General features: G+C 43.1%; 1 protein-coding gene across 2 annotated transcripts in view; it reads right to left on the bottom strand.

Moving 5' to 3' along the window:
* ascc3 (activating signal cointegrator 1 complex subunit 3) overlaps window positions 1-16,233 on the bottom strand; it is a 244,015-nt gene extending 227,782 nt beyond the window's left edge. The window contains exons 1-4 of one of the 2 annotated variants that reach the window (XM_061237731.1): window positions 16,166-16,233; window positions 15,111-15,263; window positions 9,593-9,743; window positions 4,434-5,008 (exon numbers count right to left, since the gene is read on the bottom strand). In XM_061237731.1, the coding sequence (XP_061093715.1) occupies window positions 4,434-5,008; window positions 9,593-9,743; window positions 15,111-15,197 (813 nt within the window). In that variant the 5' untranslated portion in view covers window positions 15,198-15,263; window positions 16,166-16,233. Of the gene's footprint in view, window positions 1-4,433; window positions 5,009-9,592; window positions 9,744-15,110; window positions 15,264-15,643; window positions 16,135-16,165 lie in introns of those variants that run through there. The other variant, XM_061237739.1, reaches the window with a different exon arrangement.
* Window positions 16,234-23,839: the final 7,606 nt, after the last annotated feature.

Here is a 23,839-nt window from a genome sequence, read left to right as displayed (position 1 = left end):
CGTCGTTAAAACAACACCCCGCGTGGACAAACGCTGCAAATCTCGCCCCGCAGTGCACGAGCGAGCACGACCAGCAGCGAACGCGCTCTTCAGCGATGATCAATTGAACTCGTCCCCAGAGTTACGGCTCTCCAGTCTTCTTTCATGGGAATATTTTGTTCGCCATTAACATACCGCACTGTATGGGCTCTCTCTCGGGTATCTGTAATTAAGTGCTACTGAGTGTACTTAGTGTACTATCTTGTTAAAATTCAAAATGCAGAGCCGAACAAGTTAGTCTGAGGTATTTTTTGTGAGAGGGGGGTGGGAGAGACAGGAAACCCTTAATTGCCTGTATTTTTATGCAGCTTGAATCTCATTAAAATCCATAATCCTAAGAGAATCTAGCTTTTATCTCATTAAATATGAAAATTTAAGTGTGGCAAGCACTGAAAAACCATAGTTATGGCAGCAGTTTCAGTGGGCGATGGAAAGAAAATATTCTATTTTATTTCAAATTTGAAAAAGCCACTGCACAGCACTTGTGTAGAGAGAGTTTTGCTCTTTTGTTCAGCGGTCACCACAGATCTCAGAAGCTACCAGAGTGGGTAGAATAGGTGGGGGGGACAGGCACACTTTGATGATGTCAGGTCATTGCTTCCAATTGTGCGGGTTGTCACCGCTTCTCTCCTGTGGCACCCATTTGATTTTCATGTCCTTGTGTTTTTTGGAGCCAATGTTCCCTCTTGTTTTATTTGTTTTCACATTTTTGGTTTTAGAGCATTCTTTGTGGTCACTGAATTTGTTTTCCTACAAGCCATATCTACGAAGGCTAAGAGAGGAACTGTTCCTCCAGCCCAGACACCGGAAGACCTCCAAGGACTTTATTTCCCAGCGCCGCTAAGCCGTACCTGGAGCTAAACTCAGGCGCAATGCAGACCAGGTTTCTCCCACCCGGTCCTCTGTGCCCTGGTCCCACCCGCTCAATCGATGAGAAACAACGCGTGCAGCGGACACGGCACTTACCGCACACGGCGGTGAGTCAGAGGAGGTGAATGCAGCTATCCCCGGGCCAGGCTCAGAGGAGTCCGCTCTCACATCAGTATTAGTCACTACCTCCCGCTCTGGGCCATATATCACGGAAGGGAAATGGCAGATAACTCGGGACTAGATCAGGCCAACAGATCAGCGCAGAGAAATATGACATTTTGTCGATGAAAGCGCAAGCTCCAGTTGCTGACCTACGGCGCGATAGCCAGACAGGCAATGATTGTGCAGAGAAATAAACGTAAACTTTTAGAACCCGGTCAGTCAGCGGCGAGGTGGAGAGGCTGACAGGATAAGGCTTCATCACGGCCGAATGGGAACCCACCACCTTGGGGCAGTTATTTATTTATTTATTTATTTTTAATCAAAAACCCGGCCACACGCACCGTTTGATTACGTCGATAAACTCGCTGCTTCTATCACGGGGGACACGCGCGTTATTATTGCATTAATATACCTAATATCGATTAGACAATATAACAAGGCTTATTGGCAAACAAATGGTCCGGTTACATGTGGGTGCCAGTGCGTATCGCATTGTGAAATATTGCCGCAAATTATTCATATGCACGTTTTTTTTTTTGTTGTTGCTTTGAACAACTGCTTCAAGGCACTTCAATGAAAAGAAAATTCCCCTTTTGGCAAAATGCTTATAAATGATTTAAAATTACATTAATTTACACATTTTATACTAATGTGTCTGTGTGTTAATTCAGACTCTCACTCTCTCTCCCTGTTTCTCTCTCTCTCTCCAGGGCATTTGAAAGATTACAGTGGACATTTGATATTGCAGCAAATGTCATCATACCCGGAGTACAAAGTGTGAAATATTAAAATGACCATTTGTTTTCCTTTTTCTTTTTTGTCAAGCTTAATGGCAGAGGTGTCAGAAAAGTAGCGCACCTTTAAACTTCCGCTGTTGACTTTGGAGTCTCGCGCGGGAAGAAGCGCGTAGCGAGCAGCACACACAAAGGGCAGCCTACATCTAAGGATGTCAGTGGGAGAGTTTGCTTCCAAATGCCAAGTACGTGAAGAACATTAAAACACACTGTATCTCAGGTACTACAATTCCCATTCAGTGCGGCAGGAGGGAGAGGGGGGAGAGAGGGAGGAGGGATAAAATGAGGGAGGTTAGGAATGGAAAGGCAGGAAGACAGGACAGGTTAGAGAGAAGAGGACGACTTGCAACATGACGTCCTACAAAAAACTGCACGGCAGGGTTATGACAGGTTGTGACTTATATACAAGGTTATTCATGTGTCAAACGCTGCCTTTATATTACATATTTAAACTGCTGCAATTCTGATGGTAAGAAATCTAGATGTTACGTGAATGACGCTTTTGATTATGATGATTCCAATGCAGATGCTAATGATGGTTTTGGTGATGCTGCTGCAGCTCATGATGATGATGATGATGGTGATGGCAATGTTGATGGGGCGACATTAGCTCAGGAGTCGTCTGGCAGTCGGGAAAGTTGCCTGTTCGAGCCTTTTCGCCGTCGGCATGCGAATGCGCGTGCTTTGGGAAAAAAAGCGCTGTTTAAATGCAGTCCATTTACCATGATAATCCTCCAGCGAGGGGAAAAAGATAACGAGGGCCAGGAAGGGTCAGAAACACAGATGTCAGTGCACCTGAGAGACCCAGTCACGTCGGACCATCTGGAGTCAAACACCACTGTGACCACAACATGAACGTTCCACACGGTCACCGTGGGAGGGAAACACAGGGAACCAGTCAATGGGGATTTCTCACTTTATTTCGAGCAGAATCTCAAAGTTGGGGGACAGACACCACTTGCGCCTCTAGTCTACATCCAGGTGGCTGGATGCCAAGAATGTGCCCAGGAGGTAAGGGTGGGGGCTGTGGGGTTCGGGCTGTGGGGTTTGGGATGGGGAGTAGACATTGGCAGGGGTGGGAGCCGAAAATAACCGACAGCTGCGATCTTTACGCCGCAACTTGGGCCTTCTGCAGTTTTAACGGTTATTTTTCTTGTTCCCAGAGCACTTTTATGGCACTGAAATAACAGGAGAGAGGGAACAGTCAGTGCTTTATAAATTATACTAATTAAGACGCGCGACGACCTTGCTGTTCGGCGCTCGGCAAGAGTGGGACTCGGATTAAGTACCTGCGAATTCCGGGCGGGAGGCTTGCCCGTTTCCCTCTGCGACTTGGCAGCCGCGCTCTCCGCCGCGCTCGTTTTTTCCACTTCCTAGCGGGACTGCTCGACGGCACCCCTTTCCGTCCGACCCGTAAATAAACGTGTCGCTCAGGGAAATCACAACTGGCCGACTGACAACAAGCACCTCGGCTTTTCACAAAAACATCACGTCGCATCGCGATTCGGATTTTACACTCACTGGCCCAGATTTATTATAACTTCAGTTTTGTTAATTACCCTAAAGTTTTAGCAATTTAGCAAAATATTTTTAGCAATTTTATCTCTTGTGAGAAAAAAAATCTGTTCTTTTTTGAACTGGGCAGGTCATTTGAAGCATAAAAAATGAGAAAAACTGGTTCACTTAAGATCCCACGGAGCAGTTAATTTGTCCGAATGAACATTTCAAGCTCTTTTCTATTCCCCTGGCCAAAGAACCCCTCGATGCTCTTTGGCGACCCGGTGATCTGGTGATCCTACCGCGGAGCCGATGTTCCAGAGCCGCGGTCTGCCTTTCACCTTTCACAGGGCGGAAGCGTATGAATTATACAGCACTGAGCTTGGTTTCCACCAAAGGTCAAGGTCACGACACCGTGGGAATGCAATGCTAGTCAACATTCTACGATGACACAAAACACAGGCCAAACCTGCTCCTAGCAGACGGTAAGGTCACAGAGCCATGTTGTACAGTACTATTAGTGCATGACTGGATTTCTAATTTACACAGCGAGCGCACCTGAAATACCAAACCCTTTCCAAACGCCATCTTCTGACGGTTCTGACAGAGGAAGAAGCAAGGCAATATGGAGGAATAATACGCAATCTGTTTAAAGGAACGTCAGCGCCAAAGATCGCAAATCTCGATTACAAACTAATATGAAGCGCAATCAGGAATTCTGTTTGAGGGTTTCCTTTGAGTTTGTTGCTTTCAATCTACCGTTCTGAAACTGCACCAAACAGAATTCCTGATTGTACTTCATATTAGTGGTAATTTAGAAATTTGTGATCTTTTCCGCTGATGTTCTTTAAGTAAATACATTTTCTCCCACAATTCACCGCAGACGCGACAAGACTTCTTCTTTTGTCCGAGAAAAAGCAAGGAATTGTGGGGGAAACATTTGAATCATTCCTTCTGAATGAACATCAGTATAAAAGATCAAAAAACTCTCAAATACATACTAATACGGAGTATAATCACACACAAGTAAGAAGTAAGTACATGAATAAGTCCCAGAAGAGTGACGCTCACCTCATTTTGCAGTTCATCGTCCGTCTTCTGGGACGCCAGCATCTCGAACAGGGAGGTGCAGAGCTCCTCGGTGTTGGAGGATTCCATGTTCCCGCTGGAGAGGTACTGCTCAACCTCCTGTCTGAGCAGGGCCCCATCGTCGTTCCCCGACCTGGCGGGGGCCCCGTCCTGAGGGCCCTTCCTCCGCCCATCTTGCTGGTTGTTGAGGAACCTGTCGAAGTCCAGGCTGAATCCGTGGCCTTGGTTGCCATCGTCCTCGTCCCAGGGCAGGTTCTCCAGGTAATCCAGCGCGTAGCCGTCGTAGGAGAAGGCGATGTTTCGGCCGAAGGAGGCGCGGTCGGAGACGTGGGCCGTGGTCTCGGCCTTAACAAAGGCCTCCACCTGGGTCTCGTCCAGGGGGGAGACGAGGCGGCCGACGGCAGCACAGGAGGAGTCCGCGGCGGAGGATGGGAAGGGGCCGAACATGTGCCTGATGGCGCGCGTCTCCTCATGTCCCACCTGGTCCGTGCCGTAGAATGTCCGGAACAGGAAGACGGCGGCGCTCTCCACCGCTTCCTGTCCGAAGTCCGTGCCGACTGCAGAGAGGGACAGAGAGCAACAGGGAACGCGGCGTTAACCTTCATCTGATCTGACCTGTGTTTTTTGGACTCAACAGCAAAGATTAATACCGCGCGTGGGGACGATGCTCGACTCCCTTGAGGTTACCGAGATTTAAGAGGCCGCGGGAAGCTGCTATCGAAAAGTTGACACGCGCTAATGGAAATGCCTTCTCCGTGATCGCTATGAGCACGCGCGACGATAAACACTGTTAACTAAAGAAGAAGGATCGGTTTCGTAATCGGAGCTCTGCTACTGTTTGTGACATGTAATTTTGCTATCAGCTTCTGCGTGATATAAACACGGTGGATGCTACATCGCCTCAAATCATCTCTTCACAACACGGCTCACCGTGAAAAGGCTGCACTGTGGGACCAGGGACAGTTGGGCACTGGACACACCTCTTAATTAAGCAAAGCTGTCTTTCGCAATACGGCAAGGCAGTAAAAGATTGTTTTCCTGTGGTGTCTTACAGTGAGTTCCATAAAATGCTGGTCTCCACCATTCTTGGGTTCACAAAGCCTCACCCTCCCACCATTAGTGTGTCACCTTTAATGACAGACACACAAAACTAAGGGCACAAACTAGGACAAACTGCTAAATTAAGAGTGAACAGGGAACTATATTAAACCCCATATTAACATTAGCCAAATTTATCATTATAATTTTCCCCATATAATCCAAATAATTTGTTTTTAACAGATAGGAAAAACAGGCGTTTGAGAAGTAGCGGAAATTGTATTAACAATTGCAATATCAGCCCCAGCACAGTGTGAGTAACTGATACTTTACACACAGCACATGCATATGACTCAGAGGTTGTTCCTTTAAGGCCCTCCGTCAGTTCGGCCCGCGGCTGTTTTTTCCCCCTCTACGAGGAGTGAGGTATACTTCCTCCACCTTTGACCTCACTGCCAAAAGCCAAAGCGGCCAGTGTGCTCAACATGGCAGAGATGAGCATCACGGACAAAACTTTTTTTGAAAAAGACAGAAAAAGTGTTCCCTCTGTAGCTCATTTAGGGAATATTTCATCCAATTCCCGTTCTGACGCACTGCAATAATGAGACTCAGGGCTAATTGTCCAATTAGTGGAAAAAATGTCAAAGACAGAGGATAAGTAGAGGAAAGAGCAGAAACAGATGAAAAGGATTTAAACCAATTAAAATCGGCTGAAACTGTCTCTCCGTTTCGCCCGCTTGTCTCCGCCACAGTCCCTTTGTTGGGGCATGATGGTTCATTTTGATACATCTCATTGCTTTTAAATTGAAGCCTCTTCTTTGCCGAATCCCACGGAAAGGACTAGAATCATTCAGACGGCAGGTTTCCGGGGAGAGAGCGCGCTAATCGCAGCCTCGACGACGATGTCGGAGAAGAGAACGTTCCTTCGGAAATGAACGGCTGGGGAACAACACTTCATCAGCGTGATACGTACTGCACTCCAGCTATTCTTCTTCTTCCGCTTCAGAGTTAGAGGACGCCATTGTTTAACAGAGACGGCAGCGGCGGACCCAGCGCAGAGCGAGTACACGCATACCAACCTCTGGCGAAACCTGGAACGGCCCAACCGATCTGCATTGGGAGGGCTAATTACACCCCTGTTCACATTCGCTTGGGCTGTATTTTCTCAAAGATTTTTTAAACACAACAGTACCAAAAAATATACACTCACCAAGCACTTTATTAGGAAGATATTTACTTATTCATGCAATTATCTAATCAGCCAATTGTGTGGCAGCACTGCAATGCATACATCATGCAGATACAGGTGAGGAGCTTCAGGTAATGTTCACATCGACCACCAGAATGGGGAAAAAAAATGAACGATTTTCGGTGGCAGACAGGCTGCTGATCTCCTCGGATTTTCACGCACACTAGTCTCTATACTTCGGGTGCAGAAAAGAAGAAAAGAAATCCAGTGAGCAGCAGTTCTGCAGACCGCCTTGTTAATGAGAGACGTCAGAGGAAAATGGCCAAACGTGACAGTAACACGAATAACCCCACATTACAACAGTGGTATGCAGAAGAGTATCTCTGAACACACAACGCATCATAACTCTAAGTGGATAGGCTACAGCAGCACTTATCTAAAACATAAGTCCAATAAATACCTAATAAAGTGCTTGGTGAGTGTACATTATTTTGAGAATTGCACAACTGAAAAAAGACAGTGACTTAGTCAGTCAGTTCAGCAGTGAGAGGCCGTTTAATATATTTTCTTCATATTTCTCATTGTGTTGGATAAGCTGTCATTTTCAGCTCACGGCCCACTGGAATCTTGCTATCGATCGGCGTCTGCGTTTAAGCGTAGACAGGGAGGCCCAGAGCCTTGCTTTCTCACCGGTGGCCGTTCTAGTGCGTGAGGCGCGTGAGAAGCCCGTGTTTACATGGCGGTTCCTGAGCGCCGCCCGGTTCCCTCTGACAGTCAGTGGGGAGCGCTGAGATTACGCGGGGAGACCAAGATCCCACCACACTGCAGTCCCCGTCACGCTGCTTCCCTTTATCACACGCAGAGTGGGGTGTGTGCTCACACACACACACACACACACACGCGTTCGCGCGCAAAAGCGCACACACACGCGCGTGTGCACACACATGGACACACACGTGTGCACACACGCGTACACACACATGCACACACATACACGCACACGCGCACACACACGCATAGACATACATACATGCACGCACACACATGCGTGCACACACAAACATGCTCACACACTAACACATGTGTGTGATGTGTTATGTACATACATGACACGCACCCACATGCATACACACACAGACACTCGCGCACACACACACACGAACACACCTACATACACATATACGACACACTCGCACATATGCACACACAAGCACACCCACACATGCGCTTGCACACACACATATACGCAAACACACACAAGCAGACACACACACACACACACACACAGGCAGACACACAAACACACACATAGATACACACACGCACACCCACACAGACGCGTGAATGCACACATATATGCGCACAAGCAGACACACACACACACACACACACACACACACACACGCACAGACACACGAACACACGCACAGACACACACACTTGCACACATAGACACACACACATGTCCCTCTGAGCTAAACAAAATTATAACTGTCATAAGCGTCACTGGTAAGAAAGCCTGCTTTGCGCTGGCAGTATAGAGGCGGGGGGAGACGGGGGGATTACGCCAAACCCGATTACTCGCCGCGTCGGGGCGGCTGGGCTGCTCGCCGGCAGGTGCTGGCGCCGGCTGTAATCTGACGCCCGGCAAGACGTCTCTAATGACGTGTGATCGGACGCGACGAACCGTCGCGCTCCGCAGTCACGTCCGGGCTCGAAGACGGAGGTGCGTTTCCTCACTCTAACCACCTAACCCGGCGCCCCAGACAAACCTGGCTCTCTGCACAAAAAGGCCACACTGCAGGGGCAAGGAACCCCCACAACACACAACCTGGGAGAGACCAAAAAGGAAACCAGGCCACAACATCTTCACACGGCTGGCTGCACTGGGAATATACGCTGTGTAATCGGCCATGGGGTAGGGATGGCAGGATGTGAGTCACTTTATGGCTACGGCCTCTCTGATTTAGAGCAAGATAGTCTCTGTCTACATGTACATGTTTCAACACAGTGATTGGCACAGCAAACCGCCATTTTGTGTTTAAACCTTCCCTGTAAGACGTAACCAAGCACATGCTGCCAATGAGTAAAATACCTTGCTTGCAGAGAAGGCTGCTAGCTGACTTTATCTATCTATTGCAATTAATTTGTTCTTGAAGTCTCTTAGAGCAGGAGCCAAGAGCCCGGGAACGTCTCCAGAATCACCATAACATTAACGTACACGACACAAGAAAAAAAAAAGAAATTCATTTCCAGGTGGTCTAAGGGGACTGACCAGTGCTGTTGTTTGCCCATGGTTTAGTGCTTCCAGAAATCAATACTCAAAAATCTGATACAAAGCCAGCAAGACCTGAGGCAGCTCCATAGAACCCCCTCCTGCTCACAAAGGCCAGGAAAGGCTAGGGGGGTAGATCGACCCCAGTTTTTTCAACAAAAAAAAACCCAACAGAAGTTTGAGTCAATTACCCAAACCCAATTAATGGGTGGGATATTCAAATAAGCATCACCGCTGTGAGACAAACCACTACCGAGGCCAACTCGTGCTTTCAGCTCCGTAGAAGAGTGGCAGCCCTCCAAGCTAGCCCTGACACCTGCACAAATACATCATTCCATTTCCATGGCAACAGCCCAGGGTTCCACCTTCAGGCAAGCTTTAGCAGCCAGAGCTGAGCGACTAAAATTAAGGCCGTTTTGGAGCTAAATTGTATTTTTTGCGGGGTTTCGTCGCTTTATTGCAAACATGCAAAGAATTTAATTCATTAAAAATGTAATTACTCAAAAGAACGAGTTTCGAAAGTTGTCAGCCCCAAACTTAAAAGCTGAATACGTAAGCAGAGCTGTGAGCCGTTCCTCTTAAACACAGCGGGCATCGCTGGTGTGCTCTGTTGGCGTCTCAGGGAAACGGGTCCATTACCAATCTGCTTGGCTGCCTGGAGGATCTTTCTCAGTTCCTCTGTGGCGGTGTGCTGCTCTCCTTTCTCTAAGTGCTGGCTGAAGAACTGTGCGATCTTCTTCCATGTCAAGCCCCCCTTAGAAAGCAGCTCCTGCCTCTTCAGCCGTTTGGACTGCAAAGAGAAGGAAAAGATAAAAATGAATAAATAACAAAAATAATAAGAAATCCATCGATTTTCTAAACTGCTTATTCCTTGTCAGGGTCATGGTGGGGTGGGCAGGGTTGCAAAAGCTATACCCGCATGCAGTGGTCGAGAGGCAGGAAAACATAGATAGATAGATAGATAGATAGATAGATAGATAGATAGATAGATAGACAGACAGAGTGGACAAAGATAGTCAGATACTGATTAACAAAGTCAAATTTCACAGCATTCCACATTCTACAGACACCAGAACGTGGTGCTTTGCCCTTCCAAACACTTCCAAACACACTTCTTGAAAATTACTGAATCATCAATTACTTAATTCGGAGAAAGATCCCCCCCCCCCCCCCTTTTGTTAAATTGATTACTGGAGGTTCAGTGCTCCACAACACTGATCTCGGTTTTCTGAATCTGTTCTTTTTCACAGCAAAATGTCACCCCCCAGGCAAAGTTTAGCATGACAAGGAGCACGGTGCGAAACCCTTACAGAAGGGAGCAGAACTGGAGCCGTTTTCTCACAAAGACAGAGACACACACACATTTTTTTTTTTTTTTCTCCTTCCGCTCATCTCCATTTCCCAGCTCAGTGGCTGTGAAGCACAAAGGAGCTGACTGCAAGATTTTGACAAACCTGAAAAGAGGTAGGGAGCGAGTGAGAGAGGTTGGGCGAGAAGAAGAGATACACGGTTATGCAATCCCATTACTCACCTCCGAGAGGCAAGACTGCAGACTGTGGCTTGGAGGTGTTAGCAGGCCAAATGGGGAAGTTATATCAACATTTTAATGAAATTTACCAAGCATTTCTCCAAAAACTTTTATTTCCTTTTTTAACATAAACCTGGTCAATCTCAAATGGTGTTAGAACTCATGGTGTGGTGGTGTGGGGGGGGGGGCAACTGTAAAAGTAATGTAATAACAAAACCCAGAAAAATCCTCCATTGCCGTATCCCAAACGAATCCCAGCCCGAGCCCAGGAAGTGGAGCAGACTCAACTGAACAAAGACGGGATGGAAGGGGGGGAAGGGAGAGGGAGAGGGAGAGAGAGGGAGAGGGAGAGGGAGGGAGAGAGAGAGAGAGAGAGAGAGAGAGAGAGAGAGAGAGAGAGGGGGAGGGAGGGAGAGAGGGATGGAAGGGGGGGAAGGGAGAGGGAGAGAGGACAGCTTGGACTGGGGCTTCAGGACGTGGGACTGAAATGCATGCATGCGTGATTTATGAGAGCACTGTCAAGGTTGTGGAAGAGGACCTCTGGAGGGAAACTGAGTGTTGGCTTTATATCGGGAAACAGGCCTGACCTCATTGTAGCGGTAACAGGGCAAGAGAGATAAATAAAATAAAATAAAATAGTCTTGGCCTCGCCAAACTATCCCTCTCTTTCTCCCTCCCTGTCGCTGGACTTTTCTTTACAACGTTCGGTGAGAATGAACAAGAATTGCACTCGGTTAAGTGAAAAACTGACACCCCAGTTCAAGGCAGAAGCCCTTACTTTATCTTATTTGCCTCCACCCATTCCCAGCCGCACATTACGTTACATTATTTATCTGTTTCAGATGCCCTTGGCCAGGGTAAAATCCAACATTAAGAACATAATATGAAAGAAAGTTTAGTAATGAGAACGGGCCATTCAGCCTATCTCCGTTCATCACATAACCGATAATCTAGAGCAAATTCATCACTCTGGCTAGCTCCTGATGGATCCCTCAGTCTGTGACACTACTACAAATTCTGGGAGCTCAATTCTACATGCTCTCAGAACACTGAGCCAAGAGATATTTCCCTGTATCACTGTGAAATGCTAATGCTAATGTTCAGCTAATTTTCCCATTTAAATTTGAATAGCTTCTGAAGTCAACCATATTAATCCCATTTCAAGTTTTTGATCATTACTTAACACTTCAAATGACCTCACTCTGGAAAAATTATCTATTTGAGGCCATGAACTGCACTTGTTGCCTTTCTCAGTACATCTATATTATATATTTATAAAGATATATTCTTATTATTGGTATAAATCACACATTATTGTCAAGCCACTCATTTAGCTTCAGAATCAAACATACAACCCCACAACCTCACCAGAAACCCACCCTTATTTATGGGAACCATATGGTGTAGCAGTAAAAGTAATACACTATGGGCCCATGAGTCGTATGATTAAATCCCTCGCGGAAACCTTAAAGTGTGCAACAGAGAAAGGAACTTCCTACCAAAGGCACTACTCAGATAATATTTCATCTAAATGAAATGAGTTAGCTTTTGACATACTGTACATGTTTAATGCTGCCAGGTTACCCTTGGGAAAGCTAAGCAAATAAATTATGCAATGATATTGATGTAATCAGTTAACAGAAACCTATAACAACGTACAACTTAAGCCGGCCCCTCAGAACTGCCGTTTGGCTGATGATATTGTGTATTGCTGGTACATTGTGAGACTGGTGAGGGGGAGGGCTGGCAGTGGGTCAGTACATCCGCAGTGCCCTGAAGACAGAAAAAGGTTTAGACATACGTGCATATCATTAGATTTTGTGTAATCCTGTATCAAGCATGCATATGTTTAAAGAAGAAGTATCCTATATAAAAAGGCAGCCTGATAGGATAGCCATATTTTTTTACAGATGGGGAGCTGGACTTATTAGCAGAGTTGGAAAACAACTGTTGTGAGTGATATGCGATAAATTAACCTGAATAACTTCAGTGAACACCAAGTTACATAATGCGGGCAACATTAAATTATAAGGCGTGCTAATCACCTTGCGTTTCCTAAGCCAATTAACAATGCAGTGTAACATCCTGTTTGGGCATTTACAGTTTACTTTATCAAAGCCTTGAAGTGGAAAGGCTTTTGTAATTTACAGCCATCAATGTCTCTAATCCCATAGCAAATCAATCAATGTACGCAAGCGATCACGCTCAGTTCACAGGCATTCAGTAATAGATCAGGGTTTGAGGTTAACAACGGCATAGGGTCACCAAACGTGGCAAAGCCATCACGAGAGGACCAGCATGAGTAGACCAGTTTCGACATAATTTCCAAACTAACCATTTTCTTTTCTCACTTTAAATAAAGCAAAAATTGAGCCGCGGTGGTACACGGCTAAAGTAACGGACCTTGATGCAGGCAAGCATCAGTTCATTACAGTTGCACACCGAGGAGCAGGGTTCGATTCCCGGTCCTGCCAAAGCCCAGTTTGGCCGGCTCTCGTGGAGTGGCATAATTGGCTCGCCGCTCCGAGGGAGGCACTCGGCACGGGTTACTAGGATCGCTGTGCACAATGTTTGGCCCCGGGCGCCTCAGAATCAGTCACGGGCGAGGCAATACGGCTTGAAGAAAGTGTGTTGTTCTTAAGATCGCTAGATCCATCTGGGCCTCCAAGGGACAGGGTTGTTGACGGTGTATTTTCAGCTAACACTGATAATTGAAGTAGATAGGGTACCAATACAATTGGCTACTAAATTGGGAGAAAATTAGATTAAAATGTGAAGCAAATTAAGAAAAAAAAAATTGTCATTAATTTCAATAAATAAATAAAGGGAAAATTAAAACCATGGTAATCATACTATATGAAAAAACATGAGGCAATGCCATTTAGCCTTACACAATTATTTCACATTTTTACATAGTACCAATTCATATGGCTGGATATACCCTTAAGCGATTTAGGTTAAGTATGTTGCTCCAGGGTATAACAACAGTGTCCTGTGTCCTGAACAAGCAGCTTTTAGATTACAAGCCTAGTTCCTTACATGATATTACATTGCCATCCTACAGACAGACAGAGCCATTGGGGATAAAGTTAGCCATTGCGCTAAATTGGTTAATAGGTGTGTATATGGTAATCAAATAATCTAAATTATTTAATTAAATCTAAATAATCTTGGGTCTGCACTCATAGCACATGTACTTTTGGATAAATGTATTGTCAAAAAGAAAGACAGAGGGCAAAACAATTTTAACATCCACATACAGTACACTCTAAGAAAGGCTTACGCCAATCCATTAGCATGCTTTTCCCCCTGTACATCTCATTTTGGCAATAAATTCATTGCAAGGTGCGTCTGTTTTCAGTGTGAATGCAGGTTTATTTATTTTAATGTGTAACCATGACAACCTATAGAACAAACACTATCGCCAAGCAGCGTTACTATGGTTTCCCACCAAAAGAGGGAAAAACTCAGTGTGATATTGAGTCTGATGAAGTAGAAAATAGAGATAATGAGGAAAAAATAAAAAGTTCTGGGTGGAGATTAATGATTTTACTAGGAATATGACGAAGCTAAAGGTGGAATGTAGCCTAGGGTGAAACCTGTCGGATCTTCCTGTGGCCTGCGGAAAAGGATAGGAGATAACGGGTAACGATGCACTCTGACAGTCATCCAAGCTCATCGAAACGGCACACAGCCAAACATGTGTTGCTGCCAGCCATCAAAAACTGACCCCATGAACCAGCAGTAAAGTTGAATAGCAAGTCAAAGAACACCTGATCAATATTTATTTTATGAAACTACAGAGAAGTGGTGGTCTGGAAGGGAGAGTGCAAATAGCCTTTTGAATGATTATGTTTAAAATTTAATTCAAGGAAACTTGTTTGTGACTACATTAAATATATCTGCCTCATCAAACATCAATCTTTGCACTTCATATACAATATTAAATAAATATGAATCTTATGGTCTGTTTGTGCATCACAATACTGATTGCCATTTGAAAGCATATTTTAATATGTTTCAAATTTGACCAAACTGTAAATGGCCTGGAGTTACTTAACAGCCAGAACCTTCACATGATATCCACACCAAAATGAAATTATTTGTTGAATTCTGCTGTTGAACCACAAGTCAAGCCAACTCGGGGCATTTGGGAGAAAAACAAGAGGGAGACAACAAATTCAAGAAAGTATAAAGGGAGATTTGGCAGCTATGCACAAAAGGCTATAGATGTTTTACAAAGAGCAGTGTACATCAGGACTGTTCTGGTCTCCTATGGCCTGGCCTAAACAATTAGATTTTCTACTCAGAACAAACTTACTATTGCAGTGTGTCCTATGGATGCGATGCAGGGCATGATAACATCATTGCACCAGCTGATGGATGGTAGTAGAAAAGCAACTCATAACAGAAATTGTAAATAATAACTCACATCAAGTAGTCTGTACATTTCTCTACGTAATGTTTCTTAATTTTGGATTGATTTTTACCTGGTGCAACTAGCTAACACCCCCTAACTTGGTAGGTATGCATGCGTGTGTGCAATGGAACATCACCCCTAATTCAGATGGTTTTCTTAAAACCGATTACCATTAATGACGATTTGTGAAAGTAACTGACTAGACTCGCCTTCAAGTCGTATATGTCCTCTGTATCGTCCTGCTTGCTGACATTTGAGAAGGAGCGGAGTGCGCCGGTGAGCCGCGGTGGAACCATAGTTTCCTCGTTCAGTGATCCATAGGATGCAATAACTAGTGTCGTCCTGCCAAAGTCAGGGCACGTCTGAAACGAGATGGAAGACCGGAGATTACTACATGTCTACATGTCATTACTACAACTAATTGACATGTCATTTATTATCTTACGCACATCATTTTACATACACGATAAACAATTCTCAACACATAAGCGGTCTTTGGTAAACCTGAGTCATAACGTTACAGATTTCGCTCGCTAGCAACTAGCTAACAAACACTATTAAAACGTTTTCCAGGCGTCGGAGTTACTGATTGTTGGGTAACTTATTGTACTAGTAATATCTAAACTATAGCTATTTGTACCACGTCGTACATGTGCCTTAGCAAACCCAACAGCACAAGCAAGCTAGCTAGCTAGATATCTATCCATTAACAGTATCGCTTTCCTTTTTATGTAAACGTTACCGTTTGATTTTCTATATTATGAACCTGCCATTTTGGCCATATAGTTGGTAGATGGGTACACGTATACGAGCTAGCAATCGAGTTGTTCCGAAACTGCTAAAATGTGTCGTGTCACGTTTAAGTATCATATTGGCTAATTAACGTCAGTTCTGTGGTGGAATCACTGATGGCCTCCGGGCGAGGAGATCATCAAAAACTATCGGCATATGTACACATAGACGACGTTTATATTGGCAGTATCGGGTTTAATTTTTCCACACGTGGCTGTTGCGGTTAGATCATTGGTAATCAGGAGCACATAACCAGATAGCTAGCTAGGGAGATTTACAATACAGTAACGTTAGAATTCAGAATTGTGCTGGTTCAAGTTGCCTCGGAAGGAAGCATAGATGGAAAACATAGGTAAAACTAGCAAGCTTCTTTCGACTCCAACAATCGCATGGATTGCACACAAATAATTGCAAGGTAGAGACTGGTTAAACTAGCATATAATGAACTCGTCGGTATTATATTGAAACTCACATTCAGCCCACGATACGCTCACTTGCTAAAGTGGTGAGTATGAATACAAACTCAGGCGGCGTGAAAACCGCTGGGCAATATGGGATATGTATTTCTAAAAATGAAGCTCCCATGTATTTTTTCTGAGCGTATATTGACTACAAACTACATTATCCAGAAATGCAATGCACCAGGAAAACGAGTTTAGAAAACGAACAAGACAGCAATAATCTATCGTAGAATCTTTGTAAGCCAATGGAGCGCAGAACAGAAGCCATTGTGATTGACTGAGTTACGTATACTGTACGTACATATTTTCCCTTGATGGCAAGCGACTTTAATTACAATGCTCAACCATTTGCGTTTCCCCTTCTGCAGTTAAAATATAAATTCAATGTGATATCAATACACAAGCAATTTCAGTCTGCTTATTATTTGCTCAAACTATATTTTCTAATATATAACTGGCATAGCTTAGTTTTGTTAAGCCTACACCACACTAGTTAACGTTTTACAATATAGTATATTCAATTATCTTATTTAAAGGTTTTAGAATAGAAGTCGTTTCAATTTATTGTCCTTTCATAATTTTCATAATTTCCTCATATGGTTTTGGCATTTGATTCTAAGTGCAGCCTATGCACACACAAATTTAAAAATAAATAAATAACAGGTGTTGTGGAGTAACTGCCAACTTAATGCAATGGCATGGGTTGTGGAATTATGTATACCTGCAAACTGCATTAAATAATTATACACACTGTTAAAAAAAGCAAATAAATACGAAAGTTAAAAGGTTTAAGAATAGCTATTGTTGTGTTTTTACTGGATCTGTTTCATCAGACGATGCTCACCTGTGATACCTCATGTGTGCATGTTAAAAAGGGAATTTTTCCCCGCACAACAGCAACTGTCTTGACCATGTCTGTATGCTTTCATGCATTAAGTTGCTGCCACACGATTGGCCAATTATACCTTAGGCTTTATTGGCACCCTTAACAAAAATGGAGAAAAAAGGCTGCATATAATAAAGAATATGGATAATGAGCTGGGCCGTGTTACCCGATGACGGTGTCTCTTAGCTTTTTATGAAGACTTGAAAGGTATACCTTACTAAAGTTGTTTACTTTTCTAGGCGTGTTTCCCAAACTATCCCTCAGGAGGTTGCTTACGGCATAGCTTCTACGTGCAGCCATATTAGGCCCATCGACAACTCCAGGATTGATTATTCACACCATGCAGTGACTGCTTGACTGAAAGTATTGTTATTCATAAATAAAGCACTGCAGGAATACTTAAAAATATAGCATTTATCACTACTGATGTGAACTTACTAATAGAATTAAAAACGTAAAAACTGAATTATCCAACTGTATATATAATTTTAGCCAAATAGGTGCAAGAACACAGCACCTCAGATTGTGGTATCACACCTCGTCCCACTACGCCACCTGGCATTACGCCTTCTTTGGCATGTCATGTTTTATTTACATTGTTTTAATATTTTTGTCAAGGTGCCTTAAATGACTTTGCAATCAGGGTTAATTTACCAGAAGCACCATCACATTACTGGTGTAATTCACTATTTTCAATAAAAGTGTGCCAACAAGCAAAACGCACCAACACGAAAACGTTACATTGCATTATTGGCATATGTACTTATCCAGAGCGACGTACAGTTGATTAGACTAAGCAGGAGACAATCCTCCCCTGGAGCAGTGCAGGGTTAAGGGCCTTGCTCAAGGGCCCAACAGCTGTACGGGTCTTATTGTGGCTACACTGGGATTCGAATCATCAACCTTGCCTGTTCCAGTCATTTACCTTAACCACTATGCTACAGGCCACCCAACATAAGCATAAACAACATAAGCTATGGTGGGGAAAAAAACAAAGAAAGAAGCGGTCCCACAGCTTCACAGCAAACAAAATGGGGATATTGTTAGAGGAGGTGGCGGTGAATAATGAAACATTATTTTCCAGTTTTAGGACTACAGTGTCCAATAAAACAAAGAAAGAACTATGGTTAGACATCGCTCCTGCCCACAGAGAGAGTGGGACATTGTCAGTTTATAATTTAAAAATCAATTACATGTTCAATAAAGTGCAACATGCATCCATCACAATGTACAATTTTATGAATAAAGTATCTATCTATCTATCTATCTATCTATCTATCTAACAGTGGTGGCCACTAGCGGAGTGAGCTGACAGCATCGATAAGGTATAGCTAAGAGTGGTCCAGACCAACCTTACGAAAGTACGACATACAGAAGGTATACTTAGCTAAGAATGCTTCGGGAAACACGCTGAAACGTTAAAGTACAGCTTAAGGTACAACTTACGAATGACTTAGCGTTAAGAAGGCTTCGGGAAACCCCTGTATGTTATGTTCAAGCATATGGGAAAACAATATCCTTTTATCTCAATACATTTACACTCTGTTTTTAATTTTTAATTTTGTTGTTTTTATTTATTTGTTAATCTCATATGCCATTACTGTAATGTAATGTATTGTACATAAACAGTTAAACATACCACTTAGCACTGCAAGGGCAATAATAAAAATTGCTATGGTCAGATGAGACCAAAATTGAAGATTTTGGCCATACAAACCATCGACATGTTTGGCGCCAAAATGGAATGCACACAAGGCAAAGCACCTCATACCTACTGTTAAATATGGAGGTGGGTCATTGATGTTTTGGATATGTTTTGCTGCTAGTGGTCCTGGGGCACCAACTAAGATTAATGGCACAATAAATTCAACTAAGTATCAGGAATTCTTGGCAAACAATCTGCTAAGAAGTTGAGTCTTGGTCTGAGGTAAATTGTCTAGCAGAACAATGACTCCAATCATATGTCAAAATCCACACAGAAATGGTTAAGTAAAAACAACAGGCATGTTCTGCAATGGCCATCTCAGTCTCCAGACTTAAATCCCTGTGGTCTGAACTGAAGAGGGGGTATCAATGACTCTGAAAAGTTGCATGGATGAATGCTCCAAATGTGTTAACCTTATCACAAATTATAGGAAAAGACTCATGGCTGTCATCTTTGCCATGGGTGTTTGCACAAAATATTAAACTAGGGGTGCCAATAATTGTGGAAACGATTGTTTTGGGGAAAATGTAAGACTTTGGTTGATTCCATTGAATCATTAATAAAGTGCACTCATTTACGCATGTTGGAAAATAAAGCGTATGTCAATAACTATTATTTTTAGTTTAATAATGCTCACTGTATGTTTGCATTAACAAACTGGGGACAGGTCTATGCCTAATAAAGTATGAATATGTATATACAGTGAAGTCCGTAATGCTCAATGTATGTTTGCATTAACAAACTGGTGGACAGGTCTATGCCTAATAAAGTATGAATATGTATATAAAGTCCGTAAGTATTTAGACAGTGAAAGAAATTTAAAAGGCTGTAATTCCTATACAGTGCACTTGATATGGATGATAGTCTGCACCATTTGACGGTATTTATATCCATATGGAGTCTAGGCAGTACAGCCCTTTAGATTTGTATTACTGTCCAAATACTTATGGACCTCGCTGTATATAAATTAATTATCACATGACAGCACATTTTAAATTAAATTACGTCAAGAATGAACTGGTTGATGGGACAGAACGAAAAGACAAAATTACAGGAAGGATTTTACATCAAATTGTGCATTGAATAATAAAAATAGGTTCTGCTTCGACAATGCTCCCTCTAATTTTCAGAGTGCCATCCTCAGCATTGTTTCACTCAGAGGTAGAGCTGATATCCAGGAAGATGTCATTTTCTCACATTTCCACATTTTACTTGCCATTTATATTAAATATCATGTGGCATGCCTATATTTTGACTTTCAGTAATACTAACCAGAATAAACAATAACACAAATGAATGAATGTGTGTGTGCTGATTTAATTGAATGAAAAGGAGTGCACAGGAATAAACACTGAATTTAACTGAGTTACTGAAAAGGCTTCTTTATTCTGCATCTTTTTAGAATTGAATAACTGAGAGCATGTAACAGAGCGCTGACCTGACACAGTTCACATGACTGATAGGTATTTTTCATTGCCTAAGTAGGAATCACACATATCGCTCACAAGGCAGATCTGAATACGGCTGTTTGGCATGGATACTGCATTTAATAATAGCAGTGCAATCCAGACCATAATTTCCCAAAATGTGTCACATATCTGACAGGTGAGTGGACTACTGGTGCAAGCTGTTTTTGTCCCTTTAGGCACAAACTTCATGGACTGATGCACACAGCGGTGGTTATAATATGCAAATTTATACATTGCAATATCATCTTAAGGAAAAAAAATCCCAGAATTAGGATGTAAAAGTACCCATTAAATATTCATATTGAGTTCAGCTCTAATGCCACCTTGCTTCTTAATGGATATTGTATTTGAGCTGTATTTAAGGCAGTGTAAAAACGTGGCTCTTGATAGCCGCAGATTAATGTGTCTGGCAGGGACAATGTTCTGCTGCACCATATATCTCCATTGATTTTTAATCTAAACCGCAGCCTCATCAAAAGATCCAGCTAATCCTAATCCCAACCACAGAGTATGATATAGGTGAGGGTTCCTGCACCTCTTTACCTATTCTTAATGGAACTCTCCCAACTGATATGCAAAAATATGCTAGTTTTATTCCCCCCATAAGGATTAACAATATTCTGAAGATCAGTGAATGGATTAACCCTGTTATATAACACCCAGCTGATCAGCAGTCTTGCTAGGGGAAAAGTGAACTAAGAATGAGCATGATTTTGAGATGAGGGTATATTACCCTGACGGAGAGTAAAGGGAGTTAATGTTTGTGTCGGTTGTTTCCAAGGAGATAAGGTCATGAAAGGTTTAAGGCTCAAGGCTTAAGTGAAATTAGTTTACTCTTATCTCCCATCTCAGGTCATTTTGTTTTTGTGTGCATTCCTGTGTATTTGACAGAATACAGATAAATGCTGATGAAGCCATGAAGTGAGAAAGAATTGATGGGAAGTGAGGCACCAAGGTGGTGAAGCATTTTCTTGGGAAATTGAGGAGAAACAGATATAACATCAAATAGGTGGGAGCGTAGTTTAGCTTGGGGGCAGTGTAACGAGCCACTTGTGTCATTTCTGTAAGTGAATATTTTGATACATTTCAAGGCTGCAGCTGTGTGTTTTAGTTCATGACACCTAATAGGTAAGTGAAGGTAGATTAGCAAATTTTACTGTATGAATGTACACTCAGTGAGCACTTTATTAGGTAGACCTGTACACCAGCTTGTTAATGCAAAGATTTGATCAGCCAATCATGTGGCAGCAACTAAATGCATAAAAGCATGCAGACATGGTCAAGAGGTTCAGCTGTTTCAGGTTCAGACCAAATATTAGAATGGAGATGAAATGTGACTGTGTACTACTACTGATCTCCTGAGATTTTTACGCTCAAGTCTAGAGTTTTCAGAGAATGGTGCGAAAAACAAAAAACATCCATTAAGCTGCAGTTCTGCAAAAAAACCCCGCATTGTTAATGAGAGAGGTCACAGAAGAATGGCCAGACTGGTCAAAACTGACAGGATTGTGACATAAAGCAAGTAACCATGCATTACAACAGTGGTATGTAGAGCATCTCTGAACACGCAATGCGCCAAACCTCTAAGTGAATCAGCTACAACAGCAGAAGTAAAAAAATAAATAAGTAAGTGCTCACTGACTGTATATTTGTCCTGAAACTAATTGAAGGACATGACTCATTCACTAGTATGCTTCACTGTCGTCTCATTACAGAATAACTTATGTGAGGGGTGTCAGTGCACATTCAAATGTATTTAACACTAACCTGATTGTAAGTGAGAGTCACAGGCTTCGACTTTACCACAGGCAAAGTCATTTTGTAATTCTGGCATGGGGTAACCTTAATCTCTCTCTCTCTCCCTCTCTCTCTGACACACACACACATTATCTCTCTCTCTGTGAAAACAAAAGCAGGACAGGTGGTGGAACCATAGGGGAAAGACCTTTGTTCATTCACCCAGTTACTGATGTCTTTTGCCCATCCCAGGAAACAGCCAAGTCTAAATGAAATCTTCAATTCCTCAATAATTTATCACTTGGGTGCACATTTTATTCATTTTGTGGAAAAGTGTGTGGAGTGGGTATGTGGGACAAAATTGGCAGGAAAGCACCTTTCGCCCTCTGATCCCATGGCTCCAAGACCTAATTTGAACAGGCGTTTCAGAAATATCCATTTAAAAAAGCCAAGAGAATACAAATAACGATCTTCAGACATGAAAACCCAATAATAGCTCATTAAAGTTGAGTTCTCCCCTGAATCTGTTGTTTTGTGAAGGGTTCGTTGTGACCTGGGACTCCACAGCTTGTCCAAGCATTTGAATCATATGGACTTCTCTTTATCTGGGATTTAAGATGTCATTGCTGTGGGAGGCTGTGAGACAGAAATGAAGAAACGTGCAAGATGTGTCTCGTTCAGCTGTGACTTTGAGCTGATCACCATGCAGTCCACATCTGAGTCCATTGTTATCAAGCAGGGCTTTTATTCAGAAGGCCCATGACCCTGAATGCCAGGCCTTGACCAATTAATCTTGTGCTCATTAGCTCAGGGAGAAACTGAAAAGACAGTGGCACTCAAATTATGGAAACAAGCTATGTCTGTCATAGACCAGCATTAAAAGTTCAAGTTGCTGGGTGGGGAAAAAGCATTTACTGTAAAATATGTGCAGCAAAGGAATTCAATGACACTCACCTGTTGTTAGAATGTATCCTATATAGAATGTACAAATAGCAAGTAGGCAATGCTCGCTGAGTCTGTACTTTGTCAATATTTTCCTGAGTTTATAATCTCTCTCTCTCTCTCTCTCTCTCTCTCTCTCTCTCTCCATCAGCTGATGTGCAATGAGTGTTCTGGCACAAAATGGCTACATTTACATTTTAGGCATTTAACTGATGCTCTTATCAAGAAAGACTTACAATTAGTGCAAACAAAGAAAAGGACTACATTGGTAAATCACCAACATCCCAAGTTGAGATTAATGAGAAGTGCAGTGGTTGGGCCAGCAGGCATAACACCATGCTCCCTGCTCCTGCTGAATGGCTGCAGCTGTGCTGGTGTGGGCTTGATGAGTACTTGGATGTGAGACCTCCTGGGAAAACTGCTGGGAATATAGTTGGTGGGCCAGTAGGGGGCGATCTTCCCTCTGGTCGTATAAATCCCAATGTCCCAGTGCAGTGATAGGGACACTATGCCGTCTTTCAGATGAGATGATAAACAGAGTTCCTCATTCACTGTGGTCATTAAAGATCCCAGGACACTTATTCACTTATTGCAATGAATTGCTGGAGCCTTAGCTAAATTCCGATCCTGGATCTCAACCTGCCACCTGCCTTAATTAGCTAAAAACCATTATCTCCCTCTCTACCACAGCTGATGTGTTGTGAACATTCTGGTGCAAAATGGCTGCTGTGGTGGGTGGGTGCTACACAATGATGGGGGTTGAGGAGAGCCCCCCCATCCCCATCACTGTAAAGCACTATGCAAGACATTATTATTATCATGATTATTATTATTATTATTATTATTATTATTATTATAGGTTATTTTATCACTAGAATGAACATGTGGAAGGAGAGGTAGAGACAGGCTGGAGGTGGGGGAGTATAGGGTTTCTCAGGGTGGAGAA

The sequence above is a fragment of the Conger conger genome, chromosome 1, assembly GCF_963514075.1.
Source record: "Conger conger chromosome 1, fConCon1.1, whole genome shotgun sequence".
Lineage (NCBI taxonomy): Eukaryota > Metazoa > Chordata > Actinopteri > Anguilliformes > Congridae > Conger > Conger conger.
Note: the sequence above shows the minus strand (reverse complement) of the source record. Positions and strands in the feature narration are given on the sequence as shown.